Genomic DNA, 25775 nt, shown 5'->3' with positions numbered 1-25775 from the left:
GGTTGATGGTAATGTTGGCTTCGCCTTTGTCCACAGTGGCCATATTGAACAGCATTCCTTGCCCGATGGCTGCAGTGTATTCACTGCGGAGCTGGTGGCCATATCTCGTGCACTTTAGTATATCCTTTCATGCCCTGAGGAATCGTTTGTTCTGTGTACTGAGTCTTTGAGCAGCCTACAAACTATCGACCAGTGCTACCCTCGCCACCCTATGGTGGCGTCCATCCAGGAGTCCATCTATGTGCTGGGAGATGGGCATCTCTGAACCTGATCTGTATTCTGACTTATGCCACAGGGTTTTTCAGATTTGGGAGACGGAATGGCATAACAGTACGCACAACAAACTGCATGTCCTTAAGGAGACTACAAATGTGTGGAAGTCTTCCTTGTGGGCCTCTTGCGGGGAATCAGTTGTCCTCTGCCGGCTCTGCATTGGCCACACTTGGGCAGCCCACTGTTATCTCTAGCGCCATGAAGATCCCCCTTAGTGTCGGTGTGGTGCCCAGTTGACAGTGGCCCATATTCTGGTGCACTGTCCCACTTCTGCTGCCCAGCAACGAAACCTGGGGTTACCGGACTCGTTGTTGCACATTTTATCTGACAATGCCTCACTGGCTGATTTAGTTTTACGTTTTATTCATGAGGGTGGGTTTTATCATGTGATCTAAGTTTTAGCGCATGTCCTTTTTCCCTTTGTGTCCTCCACCCTAGTGCTTTAGGGTGGAGATTTTAATGTGTTGCAGACTGGCTGGCTTTTCCTTTTTATTCTCGTGATCGGCCAGCCACTGTAATCTGCTTTCTTGTTTTACTCTCTTCTGTTTCTAGCGTGTCTCTGTTGTTTTCTTGTCCTCTTGTGTTCGTTTTAGTTCGTTCCCTTTCCTTCGTTCTTGTGGTTTTTCCTTTCTTTCGATTTTGTTTTATATGTCTTGTCTGCTTTATTCTCACACTTGTGGCATTGTTTTTTTTTTTTTAGGAACAAGGGACCGATGACCTCATAGTTTGGACCCTTCCTCCCCCACCCCCCTTTTAAAACCAACCAATGTGCCCTTTGTGAAAGACAAATATGTCAATGAATGCCCCAATGTGTGGCTCACATCATCTCTAGAATCTGTTATCTTTAATATATATCATAATGCTGCAGAGCACCAGGCATTCAAGATTTTTATTTCTAAAATCACTCCCCATTCATCTCTGTTTCACTTACCTAACTTTCTTACCACATCATTTTTCCCCACTGACACAAGACAGCATTCAGTCTCCAGTGGGCAGTGTCATAACGTTTTGGCTCATCGTTGTATATCTAGTCCAAATATATTTTCCACTTTAGATTTGTTGACTATTATGATGTTGCGTACCTGTGAAACATTCCTATTTATGCTTCAGTGGTGATTATACCATATACCAGACTCAATTGATACGCGTAATGTGATAGCCAGCATTGTGTCTGCAATACTAGCATAGATTCTGAGTGATGTTGACAAAGTAACTGTCACAAAATTCAATCTTGTGTCACCAACTTCTTTCTGAAATTAAGAAAATTATACATTCTCTCAAAAATAACAGCTCATCTTTATTTGTTGATGTTTCCAATAGAGTACTAAAGATTTGTTCCCATATAATAACCCTGTCTTATCTGAAATATCTAATGCATCACTAACTCAAGGCATTTTTTCAGAGAGACTGAAATATGCCATTGTCAGATCCCTTTTAAAGAAAGGTGATAGGAAAGATATCAAGAAGTACCAACCTATTTCACTGCTGACATCATTTTCTGAAATTTTTGAAAAGGTGATGTATTCTAGAATAGTATCTCACCTTAGCAACAGTAATATCTTCAGCAAATTACAGTTTGGGTTTCAGAAGAGTTGCTCTACGGACATGGGGAGATCCCCTGGGATGGGATCAACTTTTTGAAATCATTTATAATTCAGCTAATAAATCAAAGGCTATGTGGAGTCTTATAAAAAAAGAATGTGGAGAATACAGACAACCTTGCAAAAATACAACACTATCACATAAAAATAAAAAAGTAACAAACCCCTTAGAAGTAGCCAACACATTTAACAACTTTTTCACAGGTGTTGCTGAAAGTATGTTACAGTCAAACTTTAAAAGCACCCAGGCAAATGAATATAAAATAAGTACATGTAGAGGATCAATGTACATCAGTTCTGTTTCACAAGATGAAGTAGCTAAAGCAATAAAAGGACTAAAAAATTCCAAATCGGCAGGTATTGATGGTATACCTGCAACAATGTTAAAGAAGAGCGCATCAAACCTAATTGAAGTACTCACACATTTATGCGACTGCTCACTCCAGGCAGGCACTTTCCCTGATGTGTTGAAAACATCAAAAGTTATTCCTGTATATAAAAAAAAGGGGATAAAGGCAATGTAAATAACTACAGACCCATCACAATTTCCTCCTGCATCTCTAGAGTACTGGAAAAAGTTATACTTATGAAATTTATAAATAAAAACAGCATCCTATGTAATGAACAACATGGATTCAGAAATAAGCGGTCAACGACAACTGCTGTCTATGAGTGCATCAATTCCATCCTAAACCTGATGGACAAAAAACAGGAAACAATAGGAGTCTTTATTGACTTCTCAAAAGCTTTTGACATGGTGGACCATAAAATTCTGCTATCAAAGCTAGAAAGATATGATGTTCGAGATCTGTCCAACAAGTGGATCAATTCCTTCCTGACTAATCGTATGCAGGCAGTGTGCGTCAAGCACACAAATATTGAACTAAAAACTGTATCTAATCACTTATCTGACTATAAACAAATAAAATGTGGTGTACCCCAAGGATCCGTATTGGGACCCCTTCTGTTTCTTCTGTATATAAATGATCTAAGCTTAAATATTGATGCACACGAAACAATCATATTTGCAGATGGCACCACGATTCTACTAAAAGGAGACAACAGTTACAGCAGACAGTAAACACGGTCACGAAACAACTTAGCAGCTGGGCACAGAGTAATCAGCTTGTAATAAACAGTAAGGAAACCGTTGCTCTAAAATTCCACAATGTTCCTAACAAGGACATGTTTATCCCATCAGTTTCTATCAATGACGAACCAGTTGGTAACAGTACTGAAACCAAATTCTTAGGACTTTGGCTGCAGAGTAACATCAGATGGAATAAGCATATTGAATATCTCAATGCAGAACTGAGCAAAACATGTTACCTTCTTTGTTCATTAAAATCATGCTGTAGTGAGAAAACAGTATTGAATGCATATCATGCGTACTTTCATTCTTGTCTTAGATATGGGGTCACCTTCTGGGGAAACTCTAAAACAGCTAATGCACTTTTAAACTACAAAAAAGGGCCATTAGAATCTTGTTTGGGTGCAAGCCTTGAGACTCTTGTAAACCCCTGTTTAAGAAATCTGGTATTCCTCCATTACCGTGTGTATGCATTATGGAAACCCTTTTGTTCTTTAAATTAAATGTAATAGGCAAGGACCGGAGACTGCAAAAAAACTGTGATATACATGAGCACTTTACCAGACAAAACAGAAACTTACATATGACTCAAATCAGCACAGCACTGTGCCAAAAAGGTACTTTTCACATGGGAGTTAAGCTTTATAACAAACTTCCTGAAAACATAAAAGCTATCACTGAGGTCAATACATTTGGAAAATCTCTAAAGTCATATTTACAGCATCACTGCTTTTACTCCATTGAAGAATATTTAAATTTATGAAATGTGTTATATAAATACTTACATGTAAAGTGTATTATTGTAAGCTTAAATATGTATGCCTTGAAATGACTTTCAACCTGTATATTTATAACTTGACTTGTTCAATGTCTTATGCATAAGCTGCTATGTAGACAACAGGACCAGTAAAATACAATCTACAACCTATATGATGATGTAGATTAGGGTCCCAGGTATTTCACTCTGATGAGCTCTTGTTTCCAAGTAATTGACCAAAAAAAATTTCATAATTTTGTGATAAACTATAGAGCCTTAAAATACGGTCCTGTTTACAAAGGTGTTGTAGCATAGTGGTTAGTATATGTGCATGACATGCAGAAGGTTATGGGCTCGAATTTTGTCAGGTGCTTCAAAATTTTTTTTATTTTTAAATAGTTGTCAATATGAGTTTAATCATAATTTTTATTCAGTTAATTGCTTCAAATGTAATTTTTTAAATTTCTAATCCTATGTCTCATCACATTAACTTTTTCATTTGCTCTTATTTTTTCTTCGTAACATTCAGTTTTCATTTGTAATCTTTCTGCATGTGATTTTAATTATTTTTATTTAATCGTCACAATATTTAAGCATTTGAAAATGTCAGTCTATAAGATAAAAAACAAGACAGAATAATCTACATACATTGACTGTGCAGTGGTGTCAAAAATGTTTTTTTACAATAGATAAATTTTTTTGCTTGGTAGTCATCATACAGATATTTAAAACATAAATTCTTGTTGCACCATGGACAAAATAATACAGCTGAAGATTTCAAAGAAAGGAGGGATTATAAATAAATGCACAAAATGGGGAAGAGAAGTAATAAATGGAGTAATGTGGGAAAATATAATGTAATTAATGTTGTTGTTGTGGTCTTCAGTCCTGAGACTGGTTTGATGCAGCTCTCCATGCTACTCTATCCTGTGCAAGCTTCTTCATCTCCCAGTACCTACTGCAACCTACATCCTTCTGAATCTGCTGGGTGTATTCATCTCTTGGTTTCCCTCTATGATTTTTACCCTCCACGCTGCTCTCCAATACTAAATTGGTGATCCCTTGATGCCTCAGAACATGTCCTACCAATCAATCCCTTCTTCTAGTCAAGTTGTGCCACAAACTCCTCTTCTCCCCAATCCTATTCAATACCTCCTCTTTAGTTACGTGATCTACCCATCTAATTTTCAGCATTCTTCTGTAGCACCACATTTCAAAAGCTTCTATTCTCTTCTTGTCTAAACTATTTATCGTCTATGTTTCACTTCCATACATGGCTACACTCCATACAAATACTTTCAGAAACGACATCCCGACACTTAAATCTATACTCGATGTTAACAAATTTCTCTTCTTCAGAAACACTTTCCTTGCCATTGCCAGTCTACATTTTATATCCTCTCTACTTCGACCATCATCAGTTATTTTGCTCCCCAAATAGCAAAACTACTTTAAGTGTCTCATTTCCTAATCTAATACCCTCAGCATCACCCGAATTAATTCGACTACCTTCCATTATCCTCGTTTTGCTTTTGTTGATGTTCATCTTATATCCTCCTTTCAAGACACTGTCCATTCCGTTCAGCTCCTCTTCCAAGCCCTTTGCTGTCTCTGACAGAATTACAATGTCATCGGCGAACCTCAAAGTTTTTATTTCTTCTCCATGGATTTTAATACCTACTCCGAATTTTTCTTTTGTTTCCTTCATTGCTTGCTCAATATACAGATCGAATAACATCGGGGATAGGCTACAACCCTCTCTCACTCCCTTCCCAACCACTGCTTCCCTTTCATGCCCCTCAACTCTTATAACTGCCATTTGGTTTCTATACAAATTGTAAATAGCCCTTCGTTCCCTGTATTTTACCCCTGCCACCTTCAGAATTTAAAAGAGAGTATTCCAGTCAACATTGTCAAAAGCTTTCTCTAAGTCTACAAATGCTAGAAATGTAGGTTTGCCTTTCCTTAATCTAGCTTCTGAGATAAGTCGTAGGGTCAGTATTGCCTCACGTGTTCCAATATTTCTACGGAATCCAAACTGATCTTCCCCGAGGTCGGCTTCTACTAGTTTTTCCATTCGTCTGTAAAGAATTCGTGTTAGTATTTTGCAGCCGTGACTTATTAAACTGATAGTTCGATAATTTTCACATCTGTCAACACCTGGTTTCTTTGGGATTGGAATAATTATATTCTTCTTGAAGTCTGAGGGTATTTCGCCTGTCTCATACGTCTTGCTCACCAGATGGAAGAGTTTTGTCAGGACTGGCTCTCCCAAGGCTGTCTGTAGTTCTAATGGGATGTTATCTACTCCCGGGGCCTTGTTTCGACTCAGGTCTTTCAGTGCTCTGTCAAACTCTTCACACAGTATCATATCTCCCATTTCATCTTCATCTACATTCTCTTCCATTTCCATAATATTGTCCTCAAGTACACCGCCCTTGTATCGACCCTCTATATACTCCTTCCACCTTTCTGCTTTCCCTTCTTTGCTTAGAACTGGGTTTCCATCTGAGCTTTTGATATTCATACAAGTGGTTCTCTTTTCTCCAAAGTCTCTTTAATTTTCCTGTAGGCAGTATCCATCTTACCCCTAGTGAGATGAGCCTCTACATCCTTACATTTGTCTTCTAGCCATCCCTGCTTAGCCATTTTGCACTTCCTGTCGATCTCATTTTTGAGACGTTTGTATTCCTTTTTGCCTGCTTCATTTACTGTATTTTTATATTTTCTCCTTTCATCAGTTAAATTCAATATTTCTTCTGTTACCCAAGGATTTCTACTAGCCCTCATCTTTTTACCTACTTTATCCTCTACTGCCTTCACTACTTCATCCCTCAAAGCTACCCATTCTTCATCTACTGTACTTCTTTCCCCCATTCCTGTCAATTGTTCCCTTATGCTCTCCTTGAAACTCTGTACAACCTCTGGTTCTTTCAGTTTATCCAGGCCCCATTTCCTTAAATTCCCACCTTTTTGCAGTTTCTTCAGTTTTAATCTACAAATCATAACCAATAGATTGTGGTCAGAGTCCACATCTGCCCCTGGAAATGTCTTACAATTTCAAACCTGGTTCCTAAATCTCTGTCTTACCATTATATAATCTATCTGATACCTTTTAGTATCTCCAGGGTTCTTCCATGTATACAGCCTTCTTTCATGATTCTTGAACCAAGTGTTAGCTATGATTAAGTTGTGCTCTGTGCAAAATTCTACCAGGCGGCTTCCTCTTTCATTTCTTATCCCCAATCCATATTCACCTACTATGTTTCCTTCTCTCCCTTTTCTTACTACTGAATTCCAGTCACCCATGACTATTACATTTTCGTCTCCCTTCACTATCTGAATAATTTCTTTTATTTGATCATACATTTCTTCAATTTCTTCGTCATCTGCAGAGCTAGTTGGCATATAAACTTGTACTGCTGTGGTGGGCGTGTGCTTCGTGTCTATGTTGGCCACAATAATGTGTTCACTATGTTGTTTGTAGTAGCTTACGCGCACTCCTATTTTTTTATTCGTTATTAAACCTACTCCTGCATTACCCCTATTTGATTTTGTGTTTATAACCCTGTAGTCACCTGACCAGAAGTCTTGTTCCTCCTGCCACCGAACTTCACTAATTCCCACTATATCTAACTTTAACCTGTTCATTTCCCTTTTTAAATTATCTAACCTATCTGCCCCATTAAGGGATCTGACATTCCACGCTCCAATCCATAGAACGCCAGTTTGCTTTCTCCTGATAACGACATCCTCTTGAGTAGTCCCCGCCCGGAGATCTGAATGGGGGACTATTTTACCTCCGGAATATTTTACCCAAGAGGACGCCATCATCATTAAACCATACAGTAAAGCTGCATGCCCTCGGGAAAAATTACGGCTGTAGTTTCCCCTTGCTTTCAACCGTTCGCAGTACCAGCACAGCAAGGCCGTTTTGGTTAGTGTTGCAAGGCCAGATCAGTCAATCATCCAGACTGTTGCCCCTGCAACTACTGAAAAGGCTGCTGCCCCTCTTCAGGAACCACATGTTTGTCTGGCCTCTCAACAGATACCCCTCCGTTGAGGTTGCACCTACGGTATGGATATCTGTATCGCTGAGGTACGCAAGCCTCCCCACCAACAGCAAGGTCCACGGTTCATGGTGGGTATTTAATTAATACAGTGATTAAAATGAGTTGACAAAGGGTTAGAAATTCCAGAAAAATACAATTAAACCAGTCAATTGAATAAAGATAGTGATCAAGGTCAATTTGATAAAGATTAAAAAATTAAAAGATTTTTAGGCACCTGACAAGATTTGAACCCACAACATTCTGCAAGCCATGTTTATATGGTAACCACTTTGCTACAACAGCTCAGTACATATAACTGTCTATTTTAAGGCTGTAGAACATTATGCAAAATAACAAATTTTTTTCATTGTTTATTTGCAAATGAGGGCCTACCAGAGTGAATGGCTGCAGGGTGTGGTACATGAAACCACAACCTTCATCACCATATAGACAATTTCAAAGACTTGAGCACATCAAATCTGAGGACTTCTCCCTGCAAGAATGCCATTTACATGTTCTGTCACCAAATTTTGCGACCATTGAATAATAAAATAGTTTCGGTTGGTATGTCCTGTGACCTATGTATGACATTTGACTGTGTAAATCACAGACTTTTTCTAGATAAATTGAAGTTTTATGGGAGTGATGATATAGCCAACCAATGGGTAGTGTCATATCCAACAAAAGAATGCAGAAAGCTGTGCTTAGTAATTTAATCAGTATGGTCTGTGTGTGTAATCCTGACTGGGAAGAAATCAGTCACATATGGGGATTTCCCAAGGCTTAATCTTAGGCCCACTATTGTTTCTCATACACGTAAACAATCTTCCATCCAATATACAACAAGCAGAATTAGTTTCTTTTTATACTAGTACTGTAATCAATCCAAACATCTATACAGAAACAGAAAAGAAATAATCAACAGGGTGGGCAGAAGCTTCAAAATCCTTAGGTGTCCATATCGATGAAGAATTAACTGAAAAACGCACATTCTAGAATTCCATAAACAGCTTAGTTCACCCATCTTTGTACTTAAAATCGATGCAAATCTTGGGGAGAGACAAATCAATAACTTGACATTTTCCATGTCTTCATTCCATGATGTCATACAGAACAATGATCTAGGTGACTCATATTTAAGAAAGAAAGTCTTCATTGCCCCAAGATGTGATGTAAGAATAATATGTGGTGCTCACCCATCATCATCATCTTGTAGACATCTGTGTTTGAGATTTGACTTTCTGGGTGCTCACCCATCATCATCTTGTAGACATCTGTGTTTGAGATTGGACTTTCTGACTACTGCTTCACGACATATTTATTTTGACATGAAGTTTTCTGTAAATAATCTACTAAATTCAAAAGGAACAGCGATGTACGTAAGTACCACACCAGAAGTAAAAATGACAGTCATTACTCCACATTAAGTTTGTCTTCGGCACAAAAAGTGGTACACAATATTGCAGCTAAAATTTTTGGTCACTTACCCTGTGATAAAAAAAGTCTGAAAAACAGCAAAGTAAATTTTGAAAACAAACTGAAAAATTTTCTCCTTTACAACTCCTATTCTGTAGAAGAATTTCTATTATGAAAGCGTCTAAAGGGTGGTGGGTAGAAATTACTAACTCACATTAAAAACCTTATAAATATTCAGCATGTAGTCATATTTACAAATTAGTTTGCATATTTACAAATTAGTTTGCATATTTACAAATTAGTTTGCAATGTGAATGTAAAATGAATCATGGAACATGCAACTGTTCCTGACCTGGTTGGTATGGCAGAGTAGGCAAGACAGACTTGTTTATCAAATGCTGAATAATGTGGACAGTAATATGGGCTGCTGAAGATGCTGATTAATCTTAAGATGATTGATACTGATAATTAAACTGTAATGCCTCCATGATTAATTGAATGTATTGATCCATTTATTCTGTTGTTTCAACTCTGTGGGCTATTGATATTGTCCAGAAAGGTCCCGGGTTCGAGTCTCCCTCCGGCACACAGTTTTAATCTGCCAGGAAGTTTCATATTGATATTGTGTCTTCCGGAGTGAGGTCCAAAAGTTACAATACTTTTCTCATACCAGTTTATCCTCAACTGTGTCATGAATTTGTGGCCCAACATTAGACTATTATGCTTTCACTCCTTTGAATGTATATTCATGAGTAAGATACCGTAGTTTGACCACTAATGCTAGGTATGACTTTCCTGGATAATCACCACATTAGTGGAAATGCAGACTTCCTGATACCTTACAGGATTTCTGTGTAGAATAAGTTTTCATGAACTTACAAAGCTCTCCAAATGGCGATACAGTAAAATCCACCAACAGTTATGAGCTCTCCAAGAAGTGGAGGATTTCTGGATATATATACAGGGCAAGAAAAAGGCCCTTTGTAAACTGAGACTTAACTATTGTGTAAGCATGTGCTTCAGTATCTAGCTTAAGTATCAATTGCAAATCCAAAAGTACAGAGTCCAATCTTTGCCAGATCCTAGAACTTTTTCTGTCATTTACTACTGTTGTTGCCTCCGGCCATTATTTGTATGTGTTTATGCCAGGTTGCATCATGGTTTGCAGTCCACACTAAATTATCCCTCTATAAATGTATTAAAAGTTAGAGTGAAGCTAAAGCACAATACTGGTAGTGGCATAGTAATATGCTGTGGTGGTCAGGCCCATACTTTAGGGTGAGGAAAACCCTTAACTTCGCCTACTGTGAAAGCCACAAAATGTTGCCTGAAACAGTGTTATTCAGTACTAATTATTCTTGACTCACCTTAAGCTTGTTGTTTCTCTTATGCTTCTTCATGGTTCAGTTGCAATGCTAGGTCACATATCATCTACCTGCTGCTGTAATTTTTTTCATCGGTGTGGCTGTTGCTGCTGTTCTGGTAATATTTGGAATTACTGTTCGTGCTGCTTCTGTTTCTGCTCTAATAATTGTCCATGATGTTATGTAATGTGCTTATGGGAATTTTGCAGTTGACGTTTGGGTTACTCTTTGATTAAACTAAAATTAACCCATGAACTAGCACAAGAAACACAGCAGGTACAGTGAACGAATAAATCCAAGCAAATTCCTGTGAACAATAAAATGTGAAGGTCAGTCCAGCCATGTATGTATGTGTTTGGGGAGAGGGGGGCATGGGGGTATTTTTGTTGTTGTCATCATCGTTTTTCTGTCCTTGGATGCCCCAGTTCTGTGCGTGGTTTTCTGATGTGTCTTATCTTCCTTTTTAGATTTTCATGTGAATGTTTGGCACTTTCTCACTCAGCATCTAGTGTTAGGGGTCTTATTTTACTGCCACAATACATTCTTAAATCCGTGTTACTTGAGCTATACCTACATTTATATCATCAATGATTACACTGTAAAGATTGGAATTTTGATGCATGTTGGTAATTTACTGCTTGTTTGTTTCAGTACTCTAGTAAAGTTTCATCAGGAAGAACTACAACTCCAGTTGTTGCCCAGCCTCGTGAATCGCTCTCATTAAAAAATGAGTTCACATTGTTGGAAAGAGAGCTCTTACCAAAAGCAACATCACTGTCTTCACCCTCTTCTGACACTTCAACATCATCGACATCAACGAAAAAGAAGAATGTTGCTGACAGTAACAAATGGCAGGAGATAACTATTAATTACTCAACACTGCCTCAACAGTATCTGAAGCTGTCAAAGATCAGGCTTACATGTAAGACACAGCAACTAGCTGATTTAGATACTTCTAAAAATACCGCATTAAGACATTTTTAAGTCTCGTATCGATGGTCTAGGGATAGTGTCTTTGATTAGTAATGAAAATGTTCATGGCCCAGGGTTCATATCCCACCACTGCTTAAATTTTGATTAATAATCAGCACGAGAGGTCACCCTCAGTCTGCCAACAGCCTTATCAAAGAGGACAGAGGAGTGGACAGATGTTCAGGGTACTCTCTTGTCCTTGGGATGGGAAACTGCCCCTAAAGGTGGAAGAACCAGCAATGATCAACCATATGAATATGCAGAAGGCAATGGAAACCACTGCATTAAAGATATATAAAATGTATCCACAGGACATGTGGCATGTAACTGAAAAAGTGTCATGATGATATCTCCATTGGCAAAAAATTCTGGAATAGTTCTCCATTTGGATCTCCAGGAGAGGACTGCCAAAGGGGAGGTGACCATGAGAAAAATACTAAATAACGAACGAAAGGGTAACTTTCTACAAGTCGGGGCATGGAATGTCAGAAGCTTGAATGTGGTAGGGAAGCTAGAAAATGTGAAAAGGGAAATGCAAATACTCAGTCTAGATATAGTAGGGGTCAGTGAAGTGAAATGGAAAGAAGACAAGGATTTCTGGTCAGATGAGTATAGGGTAATATCAAAGGCCGGAAGAAAATGGTATAACAGGAGTAGGATTCATTATGAATAGGAAGGTAGGGCAGAGAGTGTGTTACTGTGAGCAGTTCATTGATAGGATTGTTCTTATCAGAATCAATGGCAAACCAACAATGAGAATGATAGTTCAGGTATACATGCCGACGTCACAAGCTGAGAATGAAGAGAGAAAATATATGAGAATATTGAAAGGGTAATACAGTATGTAAAGAGAGATAAAAATCTAATAATCATAGGGGCCTGGAATGCAGTTGCAGGGGAAGGAGTAGAAGAAATTGTTACAGGAGAAAATGGGCTTGGGACAAGGAATGAGAGAGGAGAAAAACTAATTGAGTTCTGTCATAAATTTCAGCTAGTAATAGTGAATACTCTGTTCAGAAGTGACGAGAGGAGGAGGTATGATGGAAAAGGCCGAGTGATACGGAAAGATTTCAGTTAGATTACATCATGGGCAGATTCCGAAATCAGATACAGGATTGTAAGGCATATCCAAGAGCAGATATAGACTCGGATCACAATTTAGTAGTCATGAAAAGTAGCCTGAAGTTTAAGAGATTAGTCAGGAAGAATCAGTTCGCAAAGAAGTAGGATATGCAAGCACTAAGGAAAGACTAGATATGTTTGAAGTTCTCGAAGGCTATAGATATAGCAATAAGGAACAGCTCAGTAGGTGGTACAGTTGAAGAGGAATGAACTTTTCTAAAAAGTACAATCACAGCAGTTGGAAAGAAAATCATGGGTGCAAAGAAGGTAACTGTGAAAAACCATCGGTAACAGAAGAAATACTTGATCAATGAAAGGAGAAAGTAAAAAAATGTTCAGGGGAAATTAAGGAATACAGAAATACAAGTCACTGAGGAATGAAATAAATTACAAGTGCAGTGAAGCTAAGACAAAAGCAGAAAAAATGTGAATAAATCGAAAAATAAATGATTGTTGGTAGCATATAGGAAAGTCAAAACAACATGCACTGAAATCAGCGAGAGTGGTAACATTAAGAGTGCATTAGGAATTTAACTGTTAAATACAGAGGTGAGAGCAGATAGGTGGGAAGAGTACATTGAAGGTCTCTACAAAGGGGAAGATCTGTATGATGTGCTAGAAGAAAAAACAGGAGTCGATTTATAAGAGATAATCGATCCAGTATTACAGTCAGAATTTGAGAGAGCTATGGAGAACTCAATATCGAATAAGGCAGAATGGACAGATAAACTTACATCAGAATTTCTAAAACCATTGGGGGAAGTGGCAACAAAATGACTAATCACATTGGCATATAGAATGTAGACTAAAGAAAATCAAAATACATTCATATGATTTGTCAAGCTGCAAAAAGTGTTTGACAATGTAAAATGGTACAAGATGTGTGAGATTCTGAGAAAGATAGGAATAACTATAGGGAGAGATAGGTAATATACAGTATCTACAAGAGCCAAGAGGGAGTGATAAGAGTGGACAACCAAGATTAAAAAGAGTTTAAGACAGGGATGTTGTCTTTTGTCTCTACTGTTCAATCTGTACATCAAAGAAGCAATGATGGAAATTAAAGAAAGGTTCAGGAATGGTATTAAAATTCAAAGTGAAGTATACCAATGATAAGATTAGCTGATGACATTGCTATCCTGAGTGAAAGTGAAGAAGAATTACATGATCTGCTGAGTGGAATGAACAGTCTAATGAGTACAGAATGTGAACTAAGAATAAATCAAAGAAAGATGAAAGTAATGAGAAGTAGCAGAAATGAGAACAGGGAGAAATGTAACGTCAGGATTGACGGTCATGAAGTAGATGAAGTTAAGGAATTGTGCTACATAGGCAGCAAAATAACCAATGATGGACAGAGAAAGGAGGACATCCAACACAGACTAGCACTGCCAAAAAGGCCATTCCTGGCCAAAAGAAGTCTACTAGTATCAAACGTAGGTTTAATCTGAGGAAGAAATTTCTGAGAATGTATGTTTGGAGCACAGCAGTAGTGAAACGTGGATTGTAGGAAAACAAGAACAGAAGAGAATAGAAGCATTTGAGATGTGGTGCTACAGACAAGTGTTGAAAATTAGGTGGACTGATAAGATAAGGAATGAGAGGTTCTGTGCAGAATCTGAGGGTAAAGGAATATGTGGAGAGCACTCACAAGGAGAAGGGACAGGATGATAGGACATGTATTAAGATGCCAGGGAATGACTTCTGTGGTATTAGAGGGAGTTGTAGAAGGCAAAAACTGCAGAGGAAGATAGAGATTGGAATACATCCAGCAAATAATTGAGGAGTTAGGTTGCAAGTGCCGCTCTGAGATGAAGAGGTTTCCACAGGAGAGAAATCATGGCGGGCCACATCAAACCAGTCAGAAGACTGATGACTCAAAAAGCCTTTGCATGGGAGCGAGTGACTTTTAATTATTAAAAAATACTAACTAGCGGTTCTGATTGTAGCACATCAGTGAGGATGAAGATGATAATACCAGTTGTAGAAAGAAGTTATGCCTTACAAAGTAACTATGTTGTGTATTAGTAAGAAACAACATTGAGTGTTTATGCTAATCTTGTCTCGTAGTCCATACAGTTGCCATATGTAGGATGCATAGTACATTCCTAGATTCCTCACGTAATACTGATTACTTTGTATGTAAACATTCACGGGGTAGCTAGTATCTATCTTCAAGCTTTCACCAGTTAAGTTTTTAAGCATTTCTGCGACACTCATGTGAGTTATGCAAACCTGTCACCATTCATTCTTCCCTTCTTTGTATACATGCAGTATCCCCATTAGAACTTAGCTATGAGTTCCAAATACCTGAGCAATATTCTGGGATGGTTCGCATAAGTGTTCTGTAAGCAATTATATTTGTAGATTGACTCTAGTATCCCAGTATCCTACCAATGAAATGGAAGTCTACCACGTGCTTTACACACATCAGAGCCTATATATGATCATTACATTTCATATACCAACAAACTGTTACATCCAGGTATTTGGATAAGCTGACTGACTCCACTTGTGAATAATTAATAGTGTAGTCATAGGACAGTACATTGTAGTGCTTTGTGAAGTGCACACTTGTCCATTTTCGAAGATTTAAGCAAACTCCCAGTCTTTGTCCTACTTCGAAAACTTTCCAGGTTCTAACTGATTATTTACAGAACTTTTTCTTGTAGTACTTGTTTGTAGATCATTTTATCACCTGCAAAAAGTGTTAGACTACTGTTAATATTGTCTGCCAGGTCATTAATATACAAAATAAACAGCAAAATAAACAGCAATGACTTTCCATCCGAGATAACATGCAGCATTCTCCCTACCAAGAAGTCCTCGAGTTAGTTACATAGTTTGTTTTATACCTTGTATAAACATGCTTTCAATAATACATGTTGCTGTGGTACTTAGTCAAGTGATTTTTGAAAGTCAAGGAATAAAGTGTCCCTCTGGCTTTTGAGATGACATGTGAGATAAGTGCAAGTTGGATTTTTTATGACCAGTGTTTTCAGAATCATCCTGGTTGGCATGGAGGAAATTATTCTGTTAGAGATACCTAATTACATTTGAGTACAAATTATGTTCTGTTATTCTACAATACATTGGTGCCAGTGAGCTGAATGGTGTGTAGATCTCTGCTGTGTTTTCTGTAGACAAGTGAGACCTGTGCTTTTTCCAACTACATTGCACAGTTTTTTGTTCACTCATCATTGTTGGGGTGTGAGAATTAAATTGGAACAGTAATCCTACATCTTCCTCTGTAAAGAGACATTAGAAAACAGAATTGAGCATTTCTGCTTTTGCTTCGCTACACCTGATTTCAGTTCCTGTGTCATCCAGGAGTGTTTGGACACCAACTTTAGTGCCACTGACAGACTTTACATATTACCAGGACACCTTTAGGTTTTGTGAGGGATATTTCGATAAGATTCTTCTACAGTAGTCATTGAAAGCCTTGCACACGCCCTTTTGACAGCCTAAAATGTTCCATTCAGCATCTCTCTTTCTGTTATATAGCCATTTGCTTTGTTTTGCATCTATTATGCAGAAGATGATGTTTCTTTATAGAAATTTGTTCACAACGATTGAATACCATGGAAGCAATGACTTTGCCAATGATAAGTGAGCTGCAGTATTGCTAATGGGTTTTAAGTGTGCTGATGAAAAAATCAGAAAACTGCATATGTTCAAATGCTGAAACATATTAATGAAAGGCATGCTAGTTATAAGCCCAGAGTCTATGACTGCATTCCATAGTGCTAGATGGCTAGTAAGGCCAACAATGTAGTAGGGAAGGCCATTTTCTCGCTTGTGAGTACTGGGTCTGCAGTGTCAAAGATGTGACTATATTATTGCCAATACAAAACAAAGGGCTTGCCTACACAACAGACATACAGTATCACATCACAAATCTGTACTGCAGAGAAGATGCAACCAAAGCGGAACGACTTCTGTATTGCCATGAAATATCTCAGATGCAGTATGCATCTCTCAGCATGTGATCTGCATTTACACCTCATTAAATGCAGCATGGAAAATTCCATTTTTATAATGGTCAGAAAGTAGAGAAAACTTTGCTGTTACAGGTGTACAGCTAAGTTGACAAATTCATTTATAGTACATTATTCCAAAGTTCAACCTAGGTATTTTTATCGCATGCTGCAATTGATAGTCTTCGAAGATTTCACTGCGTAGGCTCCAGCCGTATCACTCGGTTGGAAGCAAAGCCGAGCTCACCTTCAAGCAGCACTTGCAACACCTCATCAGCTCGGTCTTCAAGATACTGTGCCAAAAACTTGAATTGTCAAAAATTGATATCAAAAACTGTACCATTTGTTGACAACACTATGAAACTTCAGGAATCACAGAAGGTGATTCCTGAAGGTGTAGTAGTTCACGTGGAAGTCACTTCCCTCTTTCTACTACACAACATGCAGAGAAGTCTATTCCACTTACAGAAATACATCATTGTTGGCAGGTCTTGTGCAGAATGCATTAGGCAACAGAAGTGAACTCCACTTGATTCCATTGATATCTTCTTGTTCTTCTAGTGTTATGGAACTGTAGGACTACAGGTTGCCCCTTCAAAGATTACATTTTCCTCTTCTCCTCCCAGAACATCTTCACCTTTTCTCTTCTTCTCACTCTCTCAGCTTCTAAGATCTTTAGTACATTCTGTTTTCTGTTCCATTGGTAACACACTATGCTTTTCCTCTCTATTCTTCTGGTCAATGTGTACATGCTTCTCAAATTTTCCTTTCCTTCCACACTGATCCACAGTTCCTTTCAGAGTTCAACAACCGGGCTGGTTCCTCTCTTTCCTCTTGTCCTCCCTGATGTTCCCCACACACTTTTCATCATTCTGTCTATATTTGTTCCAATGACAATTATCGCAGACCTTACCATTTTCAGCCTCATTTCTCCTGATACTGTCCACATACTCTAGCACAGCTCAACCCTAGGTCTTTGCATGCATCTCTCACGTCTTTTAGGGCTTACTATTTTCATTGGTATTTTTCTCTCTTATTTCTCTAGTTATTCTGTACCATTACTTCCTAGTGATATTGTATCATATATGGTACTGCATCCCTCACCATTGCCTTGTAGTATCTGATCTTTGTTTCTGTAGATATATTCTTTTCATTGAATGTATCTTTGATCAACAGAAGGCTGACATCATCATCTATGTTATTCGCGCATTACATTTGTATCTTCCTGTTATACATTCTCTCAGATATTTACATTCGTTCACCCTTTGCATGATGGTTTCAGATGTTTCCCAATCCAAAGGGTTATTCCGTGCCTTTGTGTTGTTGTAGGCAATCCTCAGTCCTACTCTTCTGCCTATCTTGCTTCTAGGTTGTCAAGTTGCCACTTTGGGTCTTCTTCAATCTCAGTTACTCATCTGGCTAGGAAGTCTACTTGGACTATGTTGTCCTGTTTGTCCCCCATGTGCATCTTTGGTATTTGCATATTCTCTTTTACTGATCTTCACTATCTGATCACTTCATCCAATGCTATGCTGAACAAATTTGGTGACAATCGATCTTGCTGTTTGACACTGGTCTTGACCTCAATTACTTCTGACAGTGGTCCTTTGGATCTCATTTTTACCTTTGTGTCGGTCAGAATTTGCATTGTGGTTCTTGTGTAGTACCATGTAGTCCTCTGGTCTTCAGGAACCGTTTAAGAGTCTGTATGTTGAAGGAGTCATATGCCCTCATGAAGTTCACAAATGTTACTGCCATCATTTTGTTCTAAGCCCTATGTAGCCACTAGTAGCGATAATTGGGTGTAGTTGTTCACCCCTCTGTTGTCCCTCTTCTTATGTACTGACATTATGTATTGGCGTTCTTCCATCCTGGTAATTTCTTTGTCCTCCAGATCTGGCAGATAACTTGTGTTGTGTTGTCTACCATCTTATTACCTCCCCATTTTATCATTCCAACCTCTAACTCATCATCTCCAATTGCCTTGTTATTAATTTAGATTGGTTATGACCTGTTTCACTTTGTCTCTGGTTGGACAGTGTGACTCTCTTCTGTGTACATCCTTTATTTAGTGGCACATGACATCTGTTCTGGTGTTCTTCCTGAACTTGGCGTTTATGTTCTCTTTAGTGTTTGTCCACCATTACTACTGGTCAATCTGGAATTTTCCAAGACAATTGCGTAGGTTTGCTCATGTCTTTCTTCTTACCTGTATGGTCCTGAAGTCTGTTGTCATTAGTTTCATTTTGTATTCTCAACACATTTCAGTTAATATTTCCTCAGTTTTATTTGTGCTCTGGTGTGCTGAGTACTCGACTACTGTTTCCTTATGTTGGGCCTCCCTTCTAATCTGTACATTTTAATCACCTACTAGTACGTTTACTTGTCTGAGTGGTATGCTTTTCAGTGTTTCATCTGCCTCCTCTGAGAAGCTCTCGCTATTTTCTTGCTTTTGCTGTTTGTGTCATGAGATGGTGCCTGTCCATTTGCTATTGTATACTTTTTGTTTCCTGCCCGAATTCTTGGCATTGATATTCGTTCTGACCTACTCTTCACTTCAGTTAGCCTATTCTTGTGTCTCTTGTCTACCACGAATCCTTTATGAAAGCACTTAGGTGTGTTTCTTTCCTTTTCTTAGTATCTCAGTGCTTCTCTCTTTCATCTCATCTATTACCTATTTAAATGTACTGGTCTTCATCATTGTCTGCACATTTTTGGTCCCCCTTCTGAAAATACTTCCAATTTTAATGTTTTTCAACGTTCATCGGAGCCCTGGCTCTTCTCTTATGCACTTTCTGTTCACCCAGAATCTAAATGCCTGCTTTCATCGACATTAATCAACAGGGGAGTGTCACCCTGGAGTAATCTCGATTCTGCTGTGTGACCTGTCCATGACCTGAAAGAAAGCGTTTGTTGGGCTGGCTTTTGTCCGTCCAGTTATACGACTGTGGTTGTTAGCCCCAGAAGTTCAATTCATACCACCTGTGACATAGGGAACCAGGTGCCTGTGATAGCTGCCCCTAAGATAAAGAACACCCTACCTGATACATTGCAGTGGCTCTTCTGCTATTTGGTAGTGAGAATTCAAATTGTTCTTTTGCCTTTGAGATCGTTGGCTGGACTTCACATTGATACAACTCCACCTGCAATATATCTTGATTAAAATGCCAATAGTTGTTGTTTCCAAGCCTGGATTAATTATGATGGTTCCACAAAAAATTACCCATTAGAGAAACAGAAAGTGAATCGAAAAATTGTTATAGATTTATGTAAAAAAATGTAAATTATTTGGAAAATATTAAATTTTCTGGTTTGTGAAGTGGTGATATAATTAATAATTACAAAGGCATTCATCACTTGATAGGAGCCGTCATTGATTTAGCCATTAGATTTTACAGTAAAAGCAGATTTCAATTAAAACTAACATCTGTCTTACACAGCCAAATGGAAGTATACATGTGACTTACCCACAGTTGGTGTGTTCACTACTGTGAATGTCATATAAAGGACAAAAAGTTGGCACTGAGCACATATATGTGCTACAAAGTGATGCCGATCAGCAGGCCCGTATTTCTCAGAATTTCTCCAGGGGTTATCAGTGTTCCAGTGTAGACCTCTTATTTTAGTGTCTCAATTACAAGTAGACCACATGGCTATCGGATTTCATAATTTTGCATATTTATAGAAAGTGGAAATTGGAGCTCAAATATCATTCCCCGAAAGCAGTTTAATTAAAGTCTAAAAAATTCTTGAGAAATTCGACTCTGAAGTTTTCTGAGTGTCTTTAATTCACTAAAATCCGAACAATTTTTCGGTGGGCCATATGGCTCTGTGGTAGAACGCTCCCCTGTAACATGGATGGTCTGGGTTCATTTACCAGCCATCACAAATTTTAAACAAAGGTGCATGTTATACATTTCAGTTTGGATACCTGTGTCATTTAAATATAAAACACACGCCACATATTGAATAATTGTCTTTATGGAAATTGCATGTGAATTAAGGAGGAAATGCAATGATAATGCAGCATTTGTACAGTGCTGGACTTCACATTGATACAACTCCACCTGCAATATATCTTGATTAAAATGCCAATAGTTGTTGTTTCCAAGCCTGGATTAATTATGATGGTTCCACAAAAAATTACCCATTAGAGAAACAGAAAGTGAATCGAATTAAGGAGGAAATGCAATGATAATGCAGCATTTGTACAGTGTACTCAGTGCCATGAAAATTACTGTTTTTCGTGGTTTTATTATGCTTATCACTCTGCCTCGTGATCACATCTGTAATTTAAAACAATGAACATAGTACATATAAAGAGTAGCTAATTTTTGTCCTAAAAAATTTAATTTGTATTTTTTTTAAAATTGAAACAATCTTTAACATTTTTAATGAAAGATCAGTTTTATGAATTTATAATTGTGGTGATAACCGAAATTTTGTATGCAATATGTATAAGAATAGTAAGAAGATGTGCACTTTTCATTTAAAAAATGTTGATTAGGTATGTCAAACAATGGAAACTCCAGGTTGGAATATCAACAATATAAGGAAAATGATAGATTGCTATTCACCATAAAGATGACATGTTGAGTTGTAGACAGGCACAGCGAAAATACTGTTACACATTTAGCTTTCAGTTGAAACTTTCTTCATACGTTCATTCACACCTCGTGCACATATGTCCGCCATCTCTGGAAGCTTGGACCGGGATGCAGCTGTCACATGAACAAAAGCAGTCATCTGGAGGGGGCAGGGAAGGAGAAGCAGGGTACAAATGGAGGGAGAGCATGCAGGAACTAGCTGGAGACACCACAAGACCGCCACCAGCTGCACCATTAAGAGGCTGTGAAGCAGGAAGCTGGGGGCGGTAGAAAAGTGGAAAAGGAGAGAGCAGCAAAGGGGTAAGACAGGCTAGTGCATTGGCAGAGGGCAGTATACAGTGATGATGGGCAGCATACAATGAGAATAAAGGGACATGAATACACAGAGGTGGTGGAAACTTTGGTGAAGAGTGTGGAATCAGGTTACTGTAGGTTGAGTCTGGGTTAATTTTGGAAGTGGAGAATGTATTGTAAAGATAACTGTCATCTGTGCAGTTCAGAAAAGCTAGTGGTGGAGGGGAGGATCCAGATGGCCTAAGTTGTGAAGCAGCTATTGAACTAAAAACCATGCATATTGTGCTGCAGGGGGTCTACTTTGCTTTTGACCACATTTTGGTGGTGGCCATTCATCCTGGTGGACAGATTGCCAGGCAAGCATTCTAAAATAGAGCTATGTGGCTCACAGAAAAATTGTCCTCATATTAGTAAGTGAAAGATGTATGATTTCGAGACTTCTCGCGAGTAGCATGGAACAGCTTTGGTGGATTGATAAGTGAGCCCTGAACTTCACATACCAAAAAAAAAAAAAAAAAAAAAAATTCAATTGCAATGTGGTCTTTTTGAAAGTCCAGAAATGTTAACTGTAGTGATCCCACCGGCTATTTAGAGTTTTCTGGATTACCAATGCAACTACCTCCAAATATTCTGCCAAGAAGTTCTGTATTATGTATCCAGAATGGGTGGGACACCGATCGCGTTATCGTGTTGATACCAAATGGACCACCTTAAACCCAGTGGTATGTCTTCCAGTAACTGTGGCTTCATATCTGTTGGGAACTGTAAATATTTGTGTCTGTTTAGAGGCCCATAACAAGGACCATCGATGCAATTCTTGAAAACCTCACATTTTATGACGGCAGACCAAGGTGGTTGCTTATCCACTTCTTTTACCCAGTGTGGACTTTCAGCTGACTAGTAGTGCATATTTTGAGTATTGATTTGCCAGTAGTTTCATCCATTTAGGGGGAAAAAAAGCTTACATTGAAATGCATCACTTTGCAGCTTTCAAATAGGCACCATTCAGAGAATTCTAAACAATTTTTGAAGTCATTTCCAGAAACATATTCAATGGAGTGAAATTGAAATGTAGTATTCACAGAACACTCCCTTTTCTGATCCAGCTCGTTAGCACGAGCTGCCTCATAGAGAGATTAGGATTGGGCACTACTACTACTGCTGCTACTGCTGAAATGTTAGTTGCATTTCTCTCACCAGGAACTTTTATTCTTTGTTGCCATATTTCACTGTTCATACTACAAATTACTTGGATTTCAGAATGAAATTTTCACTCTGCAGCAGAGTGTGTGCTGATTTTGAAACTTCCTGGCAGTTTTAAACTGTGTGCCGAACCAAGACTCGAACGTGGGTCCCAAGTTCGAGTCTTGGTCCGGCACACAGTTTTAATCTGCCAGGAAGTTACTTGGATTTCTTTTATAAAGTTTGCAAATTCAGATCATTAAGACTTGCCACAATGAGGAAATCTTTCAGAGTATAACCGCATCACTGCTTGTAACAGTTTGGCAACATTCACCACAAATAGCAACTACATCCACTTTCTCAGCTGTCATGTGCATTATGGAAGGCTGGAATAGGTTCATGAACAAGTTGTCTGATTGCTGTAACAGCAGAACAAAAGCTGACAGGTTTCAAGTGCACATGCAAACACCCAAGTTACACATTTGCGTATATTTGGTACTTTAGGGCTTTATAATTCATTAGCTATAATTGTTAAAACTTATCTGTGTACGTCAGAAAATTATAACTTTGTTAAAACCGCACATCAGTATATTTACTCATTCTAGATATATTTGTGGTGGCCTATCTTACCTGTCTTGCCCTCTGTAATGACATACATATTGAGGCTCATATTTTTGCAGTCATCAAGTATGGCAAGAACCCATTTGCTGTAGAACCAGTCACACATCTAATATTAAGTTTGGTTTATGAATGAAAAATGGTGGCATTGTTCCTCCAAGCACAAACATACAACTGCTTCAATACAATTAAGTCTGACTTAAGTATTTGTTACTCGGACAATGAAGGTGAAATAGTCCATCTGTTGTTCAAATAGCCATCTCGTTTCACAAAAGTTATTTTAAAATATAAATTCATTTCATTATAGTATCTACCTGTTGCATACCAAAAGTGGTCCCTCAATCTATGACTGCATAAAAAGAAATGTCAGTATGAGAATTTTGATTGACTGATTTCTTTATTAATTTGTGAAGCAATTTACATTGTACCAATATCATGAAAAGAATAGTTGCTACTCACCATATAGCAGAGATGCTGAGTCGCAGATAGGTACAACAAAAAGACTGTCAGAAAGTGAGCTTTCGACCAACAAGGCCTTTGTCGAAAATAGGCAAAACACACACACACATTTATGCAAACACAACTTCACACACAGAAATTGTGTGTGTGTTTGTGTGTGTGTGTGTGTGTGTGTGTGTGTGTGTGTGTGTGTGTTTTGTCTATTTTTGACAAAGGCCTTGTTGGTCGATAGCTCACTTTCTGACAGCCTTTTTGTTGTGCCTATCTGGACTCAGCGCCCCCGCTATATGGTGAGTAGCAACTATCCTTTTCATGAGACTCTTACATTCCATCCCGGCTTTTCTATTTGAAAAATTAACAGCTTAAAATTAATTTCGTACATAATAGTCAGTTATTTTTCTTTTAATCTAATTGCATTTGTTTTTTAGTTCGAGCTAATTATTATTTCTATGTGTGATATAGTGCAGTACTTCTTAAATTGGGTAACCTGTTTTAATTCAGGTACCCCATTACTGTGTAAAAAAAATGTATTTTGTAAACAAACTTTGTTTTGTTTTGAAAGAGCAGATTATATAATGCCAATTATTTTAGTACAGTAATAATGAACAAGATATTCACATACTGTTTTGTTTCTGTACTTCCAGCACTTGTTGTGATGTCATCAATGGCAGGATATGCATTGGCTCCTGCTCCCTTTGAGCTTAGCACATTCATTTTGAGCTCAGTGGGAACAGGGCTTACATCCTGTGCAGCAAACTCCATTAATCAGTTCTTTGAAGTGCCTTTTGACTCGCAGATGGCCCGTACGAGAAACAGGGTTTTGGTTCGTGGTACACTGACGTAAGTGTAATAGTAAAATGTTTTCCACGCATTTAGTGACAGTTATGGATTTCTGTTATATGTATCAGTAGTACACAAAACTTTTCTAGTAATTATAAGTGAGAATATCAACTGTTAGTCAGTGTGGAAAATACAGAACGCTTTGGTTTAGTACTTGATAACTTATTGTCATCAGATCCTCTGAAGAACAAATAACACAAGCCGTTTGAATTATTCAAAAAACTGACCAACCATAAAACTATCGTGACATAATTAGTAGTCTGTCTGTGAATGGTGATCTGCCTCATATGGCTTCAAATTTCGCATTACTTTTATGCGTAGAATATTAAGAGAACACAAACATTTTTGTTTTAATGCTTTCTTTCAGTTGTATGGAAGTTGATTTAACACTTGCCCCTCACCTGCTCCTCCACCCCTGTCTCCCTTCTCTCTCTCTCTCTCTCTCTCTCTCTCTCTCTCTCTCTCTCTCTCACCTTCTCTCTTTCAACACAAAAAAATGTAAATATGTTCACATGCTGAGATTTTTGGTGAAGAAGGCGGAATATGAGATTAAGATTGCTGGTTCCCCACTTTTCTGTCAGAATCTTTTAAAGAGCCACATATTCGCCTCTTTTGTGCTCTGACAGGGGCATTTTTCAGCTGGTTCCCTTCTTTTCCCTACTACAGCAGGTTGTGCTGCTTACATAAAACAAATTCTGTTGATCAGTAAAGTTGTGACAGTTTATTTATGTATTTTGACATATATAAATAACAAATAAGTACACATATATAAAGTTAACAAAAAATCATCTCCCAACCAAAGCAAGTTCTCTTTACCTTACTTTACATAAAAATGTACAATATTTTTAGTCTATGCCTAAAGCACACAAAAAATGCTGTGTTTGATTTGCGAGTAAAAAGAACTTCGTATGACATAATATGCTATCAGGTGGCACCACTGAATAATTTCCAGGTCAAGACAGCATGTATAGATGTTAATTGCCCTTTATACAGAGAGCCGTTGTGTCAAAGTTTTATTGATGAAAAATCATGACTAAACATAGCCTTGTGACCTCAGAGCCCTTGAAATGATTGCAGAGCTCTTACTTTGTGTTCACTGTGTCATTTAAAAATACAGCCACGCGGGGTAGCCATGCAGTCTAAGGTGC

General features: G+C 38.2%; 1 protein-coding gene across 2 annotated transcripts in view; it reads left to right on the top strand.

Annotated features, from left to right (window-relative positions):
• Positions 1 to 25775, top strand: part of LOC126418736 (protoheme IX farnesyltransferase, mitochondrial) — a 280801-nt gene that overhangs the window by 231157 nt on the left and 23869 nt on the right. For both annotated transcript variants that reach the window (XM_050085665.1, XM_050085656.1), the window contains exons 3-4: positions 11205 to 11475; positions 24432 to 24627. In XM_050085665.1, the coding sequence (XP_049941622.1) occupies positions 11205 to 11475; positions 24432 to 24627 (467 nt within the window). The remainder of the gene's footprint in view (positions 1 to 11204; positions 11476 to 24431; positions 24628 to 25775) is intronic.

Source organism: Schistocerca serialis, chromosome 1 (assembly GCF_023864345.2).
Source record: "Schistocerca serialis cubense isolate TAMUIC-IGC-003099 chromosome 1, iqSchSeri2.2, whole genome shotgun sequence".
NCBI classification, from domain to species: domain Eukaryota; kingdom Metazoa; phylum Arthropoda; class Insecta; order Orthoptera; family Acrididae; genus Schistocerca; species Schistocerca serialis.
The sequence above is the reverse complement of the archived record's forward strand: the minus strand, read 5'-3'. Positions and strand labels throughout refer to the sequence as shown.